Source organism: Balaenoptera borealis (genome assembly GCF_965194805.1).
Source record: "Balaenoptera borealis genome assembly, chromosome: 1".
In the NCBI taxonomy this organism is placed as follows: domain Eukaryota; kingdom Metazoa; phylum Chordata; class Mammalia; order Artiodactyla; family Balaenopteridae; genus Balaenoptera; species Balaenoptera borealis.
Window position 1 is genome coordinate 51161409 of NC_138860.1, and position 16028 is coordinate 51177436.

The 16028-nt window shown below is 34.7% G+C and overlaps 1 protein-coding gene across 10 annotated transcripts in view; it reads right to left on the reverse strand.

Annotated features, from left to right (window-relative positions):
* Positions 1-16028, reverse strand: part of TDRD5 (tudor domain containing 5) — a 108053-nt gene that overhangs the window by 14198 nt on the left and 77827 nt on the right. For 8 of the 10 annotated variants that reach the window (XM_082380846.1, XM_082380845.1, XM_082380844.1 and 5 more), the window contains 3 exons: positions 14799-14963; positions 5515-5697; positions 4608-4751 (listed from right to left, as the gene is read on the reverse strand). In XM_082380846.1, the coding sequence (XP_082236972.1) occupies positions 4608-4751; positions 5515-5697; positions 14799-14963 (492 nt within the window). The remainder of the gene's footprint in view (positions 1-4607; positions 4752-5514; positions 5698-14798; positions 14964-16028) is intronic. The other 2 variants (XM_082380842.1, XM_082380849.1) reach the window with 1 other exon arrangement.

A 16028-nucleotide genomic window follows, 5' to 3' on the forward strand; every position in this document is an offset into this window, starting at 1 on the left:
GTACATATATACAATGGAATATTACTCAGCCATAAAAAGGAACGAAATTGAGTCATTTGTTGAGACATGGATGGATCTAGAGACTGTCATACAGAGTGAAGTAAGTCAGAAAGAGAAAAACAAATATCGTATATTAATGCATGTATGTGGAACCTAGAAAAATGGTACAGATGAGCCGGTTTGCAGGGCAGAAGTTGAGACACGGATGTAGAGAACAGACATATGGACACCAAGGGGGGAAAACTGCGGTGGGGTGGGGATGGGGATGGTGGTGTGCTGAACTGGGCGATTGGGATTGACATGTATACACTGATGTGTATAAAATTGATGGCTAATAAGAACCTGCAGTATAAAAAAACAAACAAACAAAACAACTAATACTAAACTTTCATTGGGTTATTTGTATGGAAATATGTTAATATAAATGTTTCAGACATTACATGAAATTTCTAAAAATCATATGTTCTGGTATAATGTTATAAGTCATAATCCTAGTTATTACTTTAAAATGTATATCTCAGAAATAATTAATTTTCTTGTCAACTGCATTGTTATGAACTTTCATCAAATCTTTAACCATGGTCATTTTTAAGTCTTTTGTCATTTACAGACAGTTCTGGGTGTACTCTGATGCTTTTGCAAATATGTTCCTATAAAAGGGTTTCATCTTCAAGAAATTCATGGAAAAGACTCTGACAAGTACAGGTTTCTGGTAACTGACTGTACTGCTGAACTGAATGAATAAGCATTTTCAGAACTCTAATGAAAAACTGATGAACTCATAAAAGTGCTAACAAAAGATCAAGATGAAAAAAAAATTAATTACATGGGACTGAGTGAACTGATGAGGATGAGTATAATTTTTGTGACTTTCTGTTTGAATTAAAAAAAAAAAATCCCACAAGGACTCAGAGGCAAAGAATATACAAATCAATTTTCACTGCAAAGTAAAGGAGCTGTTACAGTGGAGGATTACTGGACTGAATGTCAATATTATGACATAGTATGAGTGTGTTTCATGTTTGGTAATTGCAATCATTGTTGCTTTTGTTGTGGTCATCCATGTACAATGCTTGGTGTCAGTCTATTTATCTCTTGTAAAAATAAAATACAGTGTGTGTGTGTGAAAAAAAAAAAAATCAAGTGTTGGCAAAGATGTGGACAAATTGGAACACTCTTATATTGCTGGTGGGAATGTAAAATGGTGCAAGTGCTTGGAAAAGTTTGGCAATTCCTCAAAACACTAAACATAGAGTTACCATAGGACCCAGCCATTCAACTCCTAGGTATATACCTAAGAAAACTGAAAACATATGTCCACATAAAAACACATACACAAATGTCACAGCAGCATTATTCATAATAGCAGAAAAACAGAAACAACTCAAATGTCCATCAGCTGATACACGGATAAACAAAACGTGGTCTATCCATACAATGGATTATTCAGCCATAAAAAGAAGTAAAGTACTGATACATGATACAACATGATGAACCTTGAGAACATTACGCTAAGAAGCCAGACACAAAAGGCCACACACTGTATTGATTCCAATTATATGAAATGTCTTGAAGAATAAGTAAATCAATAGAGAAAGTAAGATTAGTGGTTGCCTGGGGGGAAGAGGGTTGGGGAGATTGGGTGGGGGTGACAGCTGAAGAATGCAGGGTTTCTTTTTGAGATAATGAAAATGTTCTGAAATTCTTATGGTGATGGAAGCACAATATGCTAGTAAACTAGTGAATATACTAAAAGCCGTTGAATTGTACACTTTAAATGGGTGAACTGTATGGTATGTATGTTATATCTCAATTAAGCTGAGGAGACAGAGGATGGAGTCTGAGCCCCACGAAGGCGGAGGAGCTTTGACAAACTCCTCAGGCTTTCAGCTGAGATCTCCAAAGAATCATGCTTTAGGAGTAAGAGCCACATCCAAGGAGTAAGGACAAAAGTGAAATACAGCAGTCCTCACCAAACCTAAACCAAGCTTCAATATGTGTGAAGGTGACTGGCTGGTATCTGCCAGCCACTAGACAACTGAACCCTCTTTGGAAGAGGCTATCTCATCCAGAGCCTCTCTAATTTTTTACCCATAATGTTCAACATTCAATTAAAAAGAACGATGAGGTATGCTCCGCCTGTCTTTCCCCTCCCCTGAATGCCCAAAACAGGATCAAATGACAAGATCAAATAGAGAAAAAAGACAGTAAGAACACACTCAAAGGTAATTCAGATACTGAAATTATCTGTGAAAAACTTTAAAATAACTATGATTAACATGTTCAAGAAAATGGAAGTTACAGACAAAATTGAGGAAAATATGGAGAATTTAAATGGAGAACTGGAATCTATAAAATAAAGAAAAGAATCAAATGGACATTCTAGAGCTGGAAAATAATATGTTTGAAATTAAGAGCTCAATGTGTGGGTTTAACAGCAGACTGGATCCTGTAGAAGACAGGACTAGTGCACTGGAAGAATCAATATAAAACCTCCAAACAGAGGCATTGCAAAAGTAAAAAAGAGAGTGAACAAGAAAACAGAGCCCAAGTGGGACTCAGCCAAAAGTGAGTAGAACTGAAAAAAGTATGTAGAACTGAAATGCCAGCAGGAAAGGAGAGAGATAATGAGGCAGAAGTAGTGTTTGATTAGATAAATGGACCAGAATTTTCTAAAACTGATGAACAGTATCAATCTGCTGATTTAATAAGCTCAGTGATACATATGCAGAATAAATTCAAAGGAAATCACATCTAGATATATAATTATCAAAATGCTAAAAGCAAAAGACAGAAAAATCTTAAAAGAAGCCAGAGGGGGAGAAAAAGACATACCTTCAAAGGAGCAATGGTAACTGACAGCTGGCAATTCAACAGAAGCCAGAACATAAAGGAATGACATCTTCAAAGTACTGAAAGAAAACAGTGCCAACCTATAATTCAATACTCATGGAGAATATCCACCAAAAAGGAAGATTAAAGTCAGAAATATGGGAAATTAAACATCATACTCCCGAACAACCAATGGGTCAAAAAAGATCAAAGGTAATTAGAAAATATTCTGAGACAGACAAAAATGAAAACACACAGTATACCAAAATTTATGGGATGCAGCAAAGGAAGAATTAAGAGGGATGTTTCTAGCAATAAAACATTAAAAACACATTAAAAAAGGAAGAAAGATCTCAAACAACTCAATTTTACACCTTAAGGAACTAAGAAAAGAAGAACAAACCAAGACCAAAGTTAGCACAAGGAAATAGTAAAAATTAGAGCAGAAATAAATGAAATAGAGAAAAGAAAAAAATCAATGAAACTAAGAGTTGTTTTATATATTGAAAATATAAACAAAACTGAGAAACCTTTAGCTAGACTAATGAAGAAAAAAAGACTCAAATGATATCAGAAAAGAAAAAACATTACAACTAATGCCACAGAATTGAAAAGGATTTTAAGAGACCATTACAAACAACTGTACACAAACAAACTGAATAACCTGAAAGAAATGGATAAATGCTTAGAAACATACAGTCTTGCAAGACTGAATTAGGAAGAAATAGAAAATCTGAACAGACAGATTACTAGTAATGAAATTGAATCAGTAATCAAAAACCTCCCAACAAAGAAAAACACAAGATAAGATGGCTTCACTGGTAAAATTCTACCAAACATTTAAAGAATAATTAATACCAATTCTTCTCAAAGTCTTCCAAAAAACTGAACACTCCCAAACTCATTTTACAAGGCCAGCATTACCCAGATACCAGAGGGATAGTGGTTTTTTTCTGAAGGGGTGATGAAAATGTTCTAAAATGGATTATACGGGTGGTTGCACAAGTCTGTGTATACTAAAAGTTATTTGAATTGCATACTTGAAGTGAATTACATGGTATGTGAGTTATAGTTCAATAAAGCTATTATATTTTTAAAAAAAACTACCTGAGAAACAAAATATAACAGTTTATTTTATCCTAAAGCTAAATCTGTGCTTTAAGTAACCTACATTTCTGGAACAGACTGTTCTATGTAATGCAGCATACTTTTATCAATGATCTCATGCAAAGTAACCATATTCTGTAGAAAATGTATCACTCAGAAGGTTCATCTTCCACAAATCTGCTTTTCAACAATTCTCCTATACTTGAGTGCTTCATTTTCAATGTAATGCACAAAAGTACAGAGACCATTAGCCAAATTTCACGATTCACAGAAATAGTCCTGCTGTTTTCAGGATGGAGAAACACAAAACAAACGGATTTTGTTCCAGGGTTAGTGTTTTCTGCCAAAGCAACAAAAAGAAAAAAACTGGCCTAGATGATAGGACAGATACAGAACTTAAAATGTATGGTTAAGTGAAAATACCTGTTTTCTCTATCCCTAATGTAGAGGCTTAATCAATCTTTTAATTCTAGTCTCAGAATTTTTCTCTGGAGAGATGAATAACTATAGTAAGTTAAATGAAATTTATTTTTAAATAAACATACATTTTTATGATTATGTATTGTGCCAAATGCTAAGAGAGGGATCATTAACCAGAATTTTACTTTCTAAAAATGAAAGTACTTCCTCATGAAAACTTGTCACAATAACATTCATTAGACATTTACCTTTTGAATTCTGGTTGTGCCAGTATTTTTTTCTTGAGCACCCAGTCCTTCTAGGTTTTGAACTTCTACTTTCTTTTCACTCACAAGACCTGAAGGCTGCCATGAATCATCCCATATATCTTTGGGTGTAGAAAAACACCAATCCTATAGAGAAAAAAATTGCAAAAATAAACTGAGATATAGTGCCATATGATCCAAATGGAGGATAACTTGGGCAAGGTAAAGGCAAAGAGGCAATGTATACTAAACAAGAAAAGATATTTATTAACTTTCTATATCAGTGTGAGTTTTCCCCCTTGCTTCATTGGTCCATGCCCAATACACTGAATTCCTCTGAATACACAGATCACATAAAAAAACCCACAACTCTCTTTGTAGTATTTTCTTCAATACTGTTTTCATGGTTAGATGATTTTCATGATCATCCAGTATTTAAATGGCACAAATAACAAGGGGAAACTTAAGTGTTGATATTTCTTCTTTCTAAGAGCTGGTGGAAAATAGATTAAAATTTAAATATATAGGGCCCAATATTAGTAAATACACTCACTGCAGAGATCCAGACATAATATTACAAGGCAATGCAATAAAAATTAAATTAGGGAAAACTTTATTTTTAGATCCTAAGGCTTTGACTAGGTGCCAATGGTAAAACAAAAATCATAATGATTGATAGGATAGATAGCCACAATAAGTCCATGGTTTACTCTCCCCTGCTTCATCCTGCCCCCATCCCTAACACTACCACCTTTGGTGGGGGGGTGGGGGTGGGAATACATTCTTCTGAATTATTGTCTGATTAATCCCTATGAAATGCAGAATGCATAGCTTTTTTGAGGCTTGGACAACTACATTAATATTTCCTTTTGCAGTAGTGATTTGCTTTATGTTTTCCCAAGGATCTAACCTTCTGTGGCATTTCTTTACATGATGAATATGGTTTCTTTCCACCAAGGCTTGAGGTAGATAAGTGGGAGGCAGCATCACTTCCTTCTCCCATTCCAGCCTGCAAAGGTAACCAGTTCTCATCCCATATATCATCACCTATGGTTACTGACTCCAGGCATGGCATTCCAGTGGGAATCTCATCCTAGAATGTATCAGGTGACAAATAAAACTTTAATTTATGGTTCCTGTATGGATACATTTTGAAATTTAGGTTTACAATTTTTCCTAACTCCAGGTAAAGATGGCAGTTCGAGTACATAATTTATTACTCTCTCTCTCTCCTGACACATCACCAAAATAAAATAATTTAAGGCATAAACTTACGGTCAAAGAGAATGTAAAAGGAGAAAACATCACCTATGTTCTGGATACAGGGAATCAGACAACTGACAACTTATTAAGCAGTCCTGAGAAAGTGGAATCCTGAGCTTGGAGCAGGAAAAACTGAGAGTCAACCCAAATTTATACCATAAATACTGCAAATGTTCAGGAATTGCTCCTACAGAGTTTTTGGAATTGAGGGTGTAAAGTGGGAATGAAAACAAGAGCTCTCGTTAAAAGTCTGTGTAAGAAGCAGTTAGATCTCCAGGTACCCTCCCCTATTTAAAAAACCAGGAAACTACACCTCTTCCTCCTGCTGGAAGACTAGAGGTCTTCTGGAGGGTAAAGCTGAGGACGGTGCAAGTATATAATAAAAACAGTGGAATTAAATGAAGGGTCATTTTATACTGAATATAGAGCTCTGTCACTCTCTTTTTGATAGCAGGACAGAGATGAGAGTAAAGAATGCACAAACTTGAAGATAGATCCAATCTGATTATCCAGTCTGAACAACTGAGAAAAAAATTGGGAAAACAAACAAACATACGTACAAAAATAGAGCCTCAGGGACCTATGGGACAATACCAAAAGGTTTAACATTTGTGTCGTCAAAGTCCAAGAAGAAGAAAAGAATGCAGTGCAGAAAAGTTATTTGAAGAAATATGTCTGAAAACTTCCCAAATTTGGTTTGGGAAGACACAGACCTACAGATTTGAAAAGCTTAGCAAAACTCAAACAGGATAAACTCAAAGAAATTCATGCCTACATAGATTGCGATCAACATGGTGAAAACTAAAGACAAACAAATATCTTGAATGAAGCCAAAGAAAAATTACACATTATTATAGTGGAAAAACAATTTCAACACTGCACATCTTGTATCAGAAAACATGAAAGCTAGAAGGAAGTGAAATGGAATTTTTAAAGGGTTGAAAGAAAAGAACTGGCAACCTAGAATTCTACATCCAGCAAAAGCATCCTTTAAGAATGCAGATGAAATAAATACATTCTCAATGAAGAAAACAAAAATAATTTGTTTTCTACAGACTTGCCCTAAAAGAATCACTAAAGGGAGTTCTTTGAATAGAAAGGAGATGACACCAGAAGGAAACTTGGAATATCAGAAATAAAGGAAGAGCAACAGAAAAAGTAGATATCTGGGTAGATATAATAGACTATTCCCCTCTTGAATTTTTCAGAATGTTTGAAGATGGAAAGCAAAAAATATAACATTATAAATTCTCAATATACATAGTTATTATACATAGTAGAAAATAAAGGAGGTGGGAAGGGGTAAAGACCTATATGGTAGTAAGATACCTACATTCCACTTGAAGTGGTAAATACTGATTAAGTCCACTGTGAAAAGCCAAAGGTGTATATTGTAATTCCTAGAGTAATCAGTACAAAACTATACATATACAATGAAAATGTAATAAGTAAATTAAAATAGGCTACTAAAGAAGAATGCTAAATAATAAAAGAATACTACCAAAAAACAGTAATACTAAAAGAAGAAAGGAAGAGCAAAGGAATGAAAAGCTGGGGAAATGAATAGAAAAATAATAAAATGGTAGACCTAAAATGAAAACATATTGATAATTTTATTAAATGTAAATGGACTAAACATACTAATGAAAATTCAGATTGTTGTGCCTGGACCTAACCCTTCCCACCTGCAGGCTGGAACCAGCCCTGGGACACCCAGAACCATGCAGCCAGCTATGCTGGAAACCAGCTCCACCACCAGCAGACTGGCACCGCAGAACCAGCCGACACAGAACCTGGCCCCAGCCACCACATAAGGCAGGGCCTGGCAACCAACCAGGCTGAGAGCCAGTCTTGCCTACCAGTGCACCCACAGTAGCGGGCACAGTCACAACAGAAGGGCCCATGCAGCCCACATGGGGGCATCCCCATAGAATATAGCTCTGGTGACCAAAGGGGAGTGTGCTGCTGGGACCCACATGACGTCTCCTATATAAGGCCACTTTCCAAGAGCAGGATATGGAACAAACTAACCCAATACTTAGATATAAACACAGAGAATTAGGCAAAATGAAAAAGAGGAATATGTTCCACATGAAGGAATAAGACAAAACCCTAGGAAAGGAACTAGGTGAAGTGGATATAAGCAATTTACCTAATAAAGAGTTTAAGATAATGATCATAAGTATGCTCAACAAATGCAGAAGAAGAATGGATGAACACAGTGAGAAGTTTAACAAAGAATTATAAAATATAAAGAAGACCCAAACAGAGCTAAAGAATACAATAACGGAAATAAAAAATACACTAGAATATCAGCGGTAGATTATATGATACAGAGGAACATATCAGCAAACTGGAAGACAAAGTAGTGGAAATTACCCAAACTGAACAGAAAAAATAATTTTTTAAAATGAGGATAGTTTAATACGAGACCTCTGGGACATCAAGCATGCTAACATTCACATTATACAGGGGTCCTGGAAAGAGAAGAAAGAGAGAGAAAGGGGCAGAGAACTTACCTGAAGATGTAAATAGCTGAAAACTTCCCTAATTTGGGAAAGGAAACAGATATCCAGGTCCAGGAATCACAAAGAGTCCCAAACAAGATGAACCTAGAGGTCCACACCAAGACACATTATAATTAAAATGACAGAAATTAAAGATAAAGAGAGAACCTTAAAAGCAGAGAGAGAAAAGCAACTAGTTACATATAAGAGAACTCCCATAATACTATCAGCTGACTTCTCAGCAGAAACTTTGCAGGCCAGAAGGGAGTGGCATGATATACGTCTACAACCAAGAATACTCTATCCAGTAAGGCTGTAATTCAGATTTGAAGGAGAGATAAAGAGTTTTAAAGACAAGCAAAAGCCAAAAGAGTTCAGCATCAGTTTTACAAGAAATGTTAAAGGGACTTCTCTAAGCAGAAAAGACCACACCTAGACATATAAAAATTATAAAAGGAAAATCTCATTGGTAAAAGCAAACATACAGTAAAGGTAGTATATCAACTACTTATAAAGCTAATAGGAAGGTTAAAAGATAAAAGTAGTAAAATAATCTATAACCACAATAAGTAGTTAAGAGATACATAAAACAAAAAGATGTAAAATATGATGTCAAAAAACACTATATGTGAGGTAGGGGGAGGGAGTAAAACTGCAGGGTTGTTACATTGTGTTTGAACTTGAGATCAGCAACTTAAAATAACTATATATATATATGCTTTGAAAACTTTACATATATGTGTGTGTGGGTGTATATATATATACATATACACACACACATACAGAGAGAAAGAGAGGGAGAGGGAAAGAGGAAAAGGGGGAGAGTTAGTTATATATAAACCTCATGGTAACCCCAAACCAAAACTCTATAATAGATATACACAAAGAGAAAGGAATCCAAACATAACACTAAAGATAGTCAACAAATCACAAGGGAAATGAGCAAAAGAAGAAAGGAACAAAAAGAACTACCAGAACCAATCAACAAAAATGGCAATAAGTATATATCTATCAATAACCGCTTTAAATGTAATGCTCCAATCAAAAGACACAGAGTGGCTGAATGGATTTAAAAAAAAAAAAAAAAGACCCATCTAAATGCTGCCTACAAGAGACTCACATCAGATCTAAAGACACACACAGACTGAAAGGGAGGGGATGGAAAAAAGATATTCCATGCAAATGGAAATGAAAAGAAAGCTAGGTTAGCAATACTTATATCAGACAAAATAGACTTAAAACAAAGACTGTAACAAGAGACAAAAAAGGATATTACATAATGATAAAGAGATTAATCTAACAAGAAGTTGTTACAATTGTAAATATATACACACCCAACACTGGAGCACATAAATATGTAAAGCAAATATTAATAAACATAATGGATTTTATTATAAACAATAATAGTAGGGGACTTTAACACTCCACTTACATCAATGGACAGATCATCCAGATAGAAAAATTAATAAGGAAACACTGGCCTTAGATGACACAGACCAACTGGACTTAATAGAGATATATAGAATATTCCATCCAAAAGCAGCAAAATCACATTCTTTGGATGTGCACATGGAACATTCTGCAGGATGGATCACATGCTAGGCCACAAAACAAGTATCAATAAATTTAAGAAGACTGACATCATATTAAGCATTTTCTGACCACAATGGTATGAGACTACGGAAGTCAACTACAAGAAAAAGCTGCAAAAAAACACCAACATATGGAGGCTAAACAATATGCTACTAAACAAAAATGGGTCACTGAAGAAATCAAAGAGGAAATTTTTAAAATACCTGGAGACAAATGAAAACGGAAACACAATGATCTAAAAAATCTATGGGATGCAGCAAAAGCAGTTCTAAGAGGGAAGTTTATAACAATACAAGCTACAAACAAGAAAACAAGGAAACAAGAAAAATCTCAAATATACAATCTAACCTTATATCTAAAGGAACTAGAAAAAGAGAAACAAACAAAACCCAAAGTTAGTAGAAGGAAGGAAATAATAAAGATCAAAATATTGTAGAAATAAATGAAAGAGAGACTAAAACAACAATAGAAAAGATCAATGAAACTAAGAGCTGGTTCTTTGAAAAGATAAACAAGATTGATAAACCTTTAGCCAGACTCATCAAGAAAAAGAGTGGGCCCAAATAAATAGAATCAGAAATGAAAGAGGAGAAGTTACAACTGATACCCCAGAAATGCAATCATACAAGACTACTAAGAACAATTATACACCAACAAATTGGACAACCAAGAAGAAATGGATAAATTCCTAGAAACATGCAATCTTCTAAGACTGAATCAGGAAGAAATAGAAAATCTCAACAGACCTATTACTAGTAATGAAATTGACTTGGTAATTAAAAAAACTCCCAACAAATAAAAGTCCAGGACCAGATGGCTTCACAGGTGAATTTTACCAAACATTTAAAGAAGAATTAAAACGCATCCTTCTCAAATTATTCCAAAAAATTGAAGAGGAAGGAATGCTTCTGAATTCATTCTATTAGGTCAGCATCACCCTGACACCAAAACCAGGCAAAGACACCACAAAAAAAAAAAAAATTACAGGCCAATATCACTGATGAAGAACTAAGCTTGTAATTACCATACAACTCAACAATTGCGCTCCTGGACATTTATTCCAGAGAACTTATGTTCACACAACAACCTGTGTACAGACATTCATAGCAGCTTCATCTGTAATAGCTAAAAACTAGAAATAGCCCAAATGTCATTCAACAGGTCAATGATGAAACAAACTATGACACATACATGCCATGGAATACTACTCAACAATGAAAAGATCTAACTATTGATACATGCAATGACTTGAATTATACTGAGTGAAAGAAAACAGCCAATTTCAAAGGGTTACATACTATATGATTTTACATAGCATTTTTAAATGACAAAATTTTATAAATGGAGAACCAATTAGTGGGGAGAGGGGTGGTGGGAGGGAGGTGGGTGTGGATATAAAAGGGGCAACACAGGGACCCTCGTGATGATAGAATTATCAGTATCTTGACTGTGCTGTTGGATACGTGAACCTGCATCTGTTAATACTGTAGAGAACTAAATACACACACACACACACACACACACACACACACGCACACACACACAAGTAAGTACAAGTAAAACTGGAGAAATCTGAACAAAATTGGTGGATTGCATCAATGTCAATATCCTGATTGTGACACTGTATTACAGTTTTGTAAAATGTGACCACTGGGGGAAGTGGGTAAAGATTACATGAGATCTATCTGTATTATTCCTTCTAGCTGCACATGAATCTTTTAGTTACCACAATAAAAATGTCAATTAAAAAATAAAAAAGAAATAAAACTAATTCAACATTATCTTTTCCAGAAAACAGAAAAGGAAGAAATGCCTCTAGACTCATTTTATGAGGTCAGCATTACCCTGGTACTAAAACCATGCAAAGATAGTACAAGAAAACTACAGACCAATATCCTTCATGGAAATAGACATAACAATATTCAACAAAATATTAGCAAATGGAATCCATGGTGTATAAAAAGAATAATACACCATGACCAAATGGGGTTCATCCCAGGAAAGCCAGTTTAATCCAATATTTAAAGAGCAATTAATGTAATATACCATATTAATACAATAAAGGAGAAAACATGATATCAATATATGCAAAAAAATCATTTAACAAAATTCACATCCATGCATGCATGATAAAACTTTTCATCAGGATAACAAAGACATCCTCTCTCACAACTCCTGTTCAACATCGTGTCTGAAATTCTAGCCAGTGCAATAATAAGGCAGCAAGGAAGATAAAGACATATAGATTGGAAAGGAAAAAATAAAGCTGTCCCAATTAGCAGACAACACTATTGTCTATGTAGAAAATCCCAAAGAAATCTACAAAACACCTCCTAGAACTAATAAATGAATTTAGCTAGTTCACACCATACAAGGTTAAAACACAAAAATCAATTTCTACATACTAACAATGAAAATATAGAAACTGAAATAAAAAGATATCATTTATAATTTCTCCCAAAGTAAATAATTAGATAAGTGTTACCTAAGTTAGCTTAATCTTTGTTAGCTTTAAATACCTAAAGATAACAAAACATATTCTGTATATTAAAAACTATAACACCCTGATGAAGGAATAAAAGAAAACCTAAATAAATATATATATTGTGCTCACAGATTAAAGATGTTAATTCTCCTCAAATTTATCTACAGATTTAATGCAATTCCAATAAAAATCCCAGATACAGATATGTTGATTCTAAAATTTAAATGGAAAGGAAAAGGAACCATAATATTAAAAAAAATTTTGAAAAAGAGTAAAGTAGGAGGAATCATACTAGCTAATTTTAAGAGGTATAAATCTACAGTAATCAAGACAGTACGCTACTTACTGGTAAAGGAACAGACAGATCAATGGAGCAAAATAAAGTCTAGGAATAGTCTCACACAAATATGGACATTTGATTTTTGGAAGGTCTACAAAGGCAATTCAATGGAGAAAGCACAGTCTTCTCAACAAACAGCACTAGAACAATTGGACATCCATATGCAATAAAATGAAACTTAACCTAAATCTCAAACCTTATAGTAAAATTAAGTCAAGATGTCTTGACACTGAAAACACTGTACATAAAAGAAAAAAATCTGATAAACTGAACTTTCTCAAAATTAAAAACCTTTCCTGTATGTAAGACACCATTAAGAGAATGAAGCTACAAGTGGGAGAAAATATTTGAAAATCGCAAAACTGACAAAGGGCTATCCAGAACAAAAACCCATCAGTAAGAAAGAAAAAAAACAATTAAAAAATGGACAAAAGACGTTAATAGGCATTTCACCAAGAAATACATGTGGATGGCAAATAAGCACTTGATAAGATGGTGAGCATCATAGTCATTAGGGAAATGCAGAGTAAAACCACACTGTGATACTACTACACACCTATGAGAATGGCTAAAAATAAAAATTACTGACAATATCAAGTGCTGATAAGATATGGAGCAACTGGAACTCACACACTGCTGGTGGGAATGTAAAATGGTATACCCAGTCTGGAAAACAGTTTGACCACATAAACCAGCAATCCTACTCCTGATTATGTTTATAAAAAAAACCTGTACACAAATATTTATAGAAGCTCTATTCATAATTACCAAAACCTGAAATAACCAAAATGTCCTTCAATGCATGAATGGATATACAAACTGTGGTACATCCATACAATAAAATACTATTCATCATCAAAAGAAATGAACTATTGACACATGCAACAATATGGATGAAGGTACTATGCTGAATCAAAGAAACCCCTATTGCGAAGTTACATACCATATGATTCCACTTATATGATAGTTCTGAAAAGGTAAAACTACAGTGACAGAAAACATAAATGGTTGCTAGGGGGTTAGGGATTTGGGGAGATGTAATTATAAAGGGGTGGCACCATGGAGCTTTTTCAGATGACGGAAGCATTCTGCATCCTGATTGTGGGGGTGGTTACATAAATCTATACATGTATTGATAGGACAGTACTCCAAATACAAAGTCAATTGTGTACTGTATGTTGATTTAAAGAGAAAGAAATATTAACACCAGAGAAAATAAAAATTATGCAGGAAAGGAAAACTTGCCGTAACATACTACTTGGCTGTAAATAGCATTTACAGTCATAGCAATAAAATACTGAATGGTGATCTAATGGAAAGTTTGATATATTAGTAAGATGATGGTGGGGGAACAGAAAGGATATGTTTGTCTGTGGTGGGGGAAAAGGGATGAAAGAGAACTAAACCCTCATCTTTCGTAGTAAGAAGGGCATACATACTTAAAACTGAAGAATCAGGAAATAACATAAGCATGCTATTAAATGAAAGAAATCGAGGTAAATTCCAAAAAAAGCAGCTAAAAGAGATGAAAATGGTTGCTCGGTGAAATAGGAAATGTAGGGGAAGGGGTTATAGGGAACTCTAAGCTGTGTGTACGCAAACATTTGTTTTTTTTAAAAGCTGTGAATACATAAACATTTGATTAAAATAAAAATAAAGTATATCCTTCAAAAAAGTTGTCAACATTTTTCCTGATGGGTTTTCTTAATACCGTTTCTCAATACTAGTTTCCATTCACTGCATAATTCTTGAAGACTGTCCAGAGCTATGGGATAGTAAAACACATCAAAGTCAAATAATGGCGTTTCTTTTTTTGTGATCAAGGCTATATTGCTGCAACTTTGGTCTTGGTGACTGTTGGAGAATTTGTAATTCATCTGTGGGAGAAGCTCTGATGGCACTGGAGCAGTAGGGTTTAAAGAGCTATGTTATTCCAGTACCTTTCACTTATGAATTAATTATATTACATTAATTACATTAAAAAAAACTATCTTCCCTTCTCCTACCTCATCTTCTTCCTTCAGATCTTTTAGCTCGGAGAAGGAACACTTTGGATCGTCTTCACAGCTCTTCTCTTGGGTTTTCAAAGAACTGAATTCAGAATCCTTTAACAGCTCCTTTGAGGTGACTGACTTAAGGTGACTGAAAGCCTTTTCATCATTAATATCTCGCTAGTAGATATGAAAGAGAAATTATTTTATTTTCTATACTAATGCTATTTCCAAAATCTACTTGTCTATAAATTCTGAGGGGAACTTTTTGCTATGGTTCATGCATATGCCATATTATTTTCTAACTTTATGCATGACCCTAGGTCTTCCCATCCTACTAAACTAGTTCAGGCCGAAAAACATTTATGGAGTACATATTACGTAACGTGTACAGGGTAGCTCTGTGGATATAAAGATGAATGCAACAGGTCCCAGCTCTAAAGGAACTCAAAATACAGCATGAAGACACACAATCAGATAATCACAGCACAACCTTCAGTGTAGAGCCAACACAGAGATATGACCAAAATATCATTGGGGAAGGAGGATGTCTGAAAATATACAATAAAGGAGATAACACAAATTGTTAGGATGCCTAAAAGAAGAGTAGGAATTACAGGGAACTCAGTGTATAGAGGTAGGTGTGTGTGTGTAGCATATGGGAGTCTTGATATGTTAAAATATAGGCTGGGATAGGATAGAGGAGCTTTGGACCTTATCTTTTTTGCAGAAAAATGGCCTTATTTCATTTTCAGGACTGAACTATGATTATTTAAAGACATCAACACAGTGATGATAAGATATTCTAAAAACTTTTAAGGTTGAATTCAACTGACTATTTAAGAATCAGGAAATATAACTGTTCTAATCAAGTAATAACAACTAGCAAAAATTCAGGTTTCAGAAAGCCAAACATGCCAAACAAGCCCAATTAATTTTAACTAATTTTATTTTATTATTATTATTTTTAAAATAAATTTATTTATTTTTGGCTGCATTGGGTCTTCGCTGCTGTGCATGGGCTTTCTCTAGTTGTGGCGAGTGGGGGCTACCATTCGTAGCAGTGTGTGGGCTCCTCATTGCGGTGGCTTCTCTCGTTGTGGAGCATGGGCTCCAGGTGCACGGGCTTCAGTAGTTGTTGCACACGGGCTCAGTAGTTGTGGCTCGTGGGCTCTAGAGTGCAGGCTCAGTAGTTGTGGCGCATGGGCTTAGTTGCTCTGTGGTATGTGGGATCTTCCTGCACCA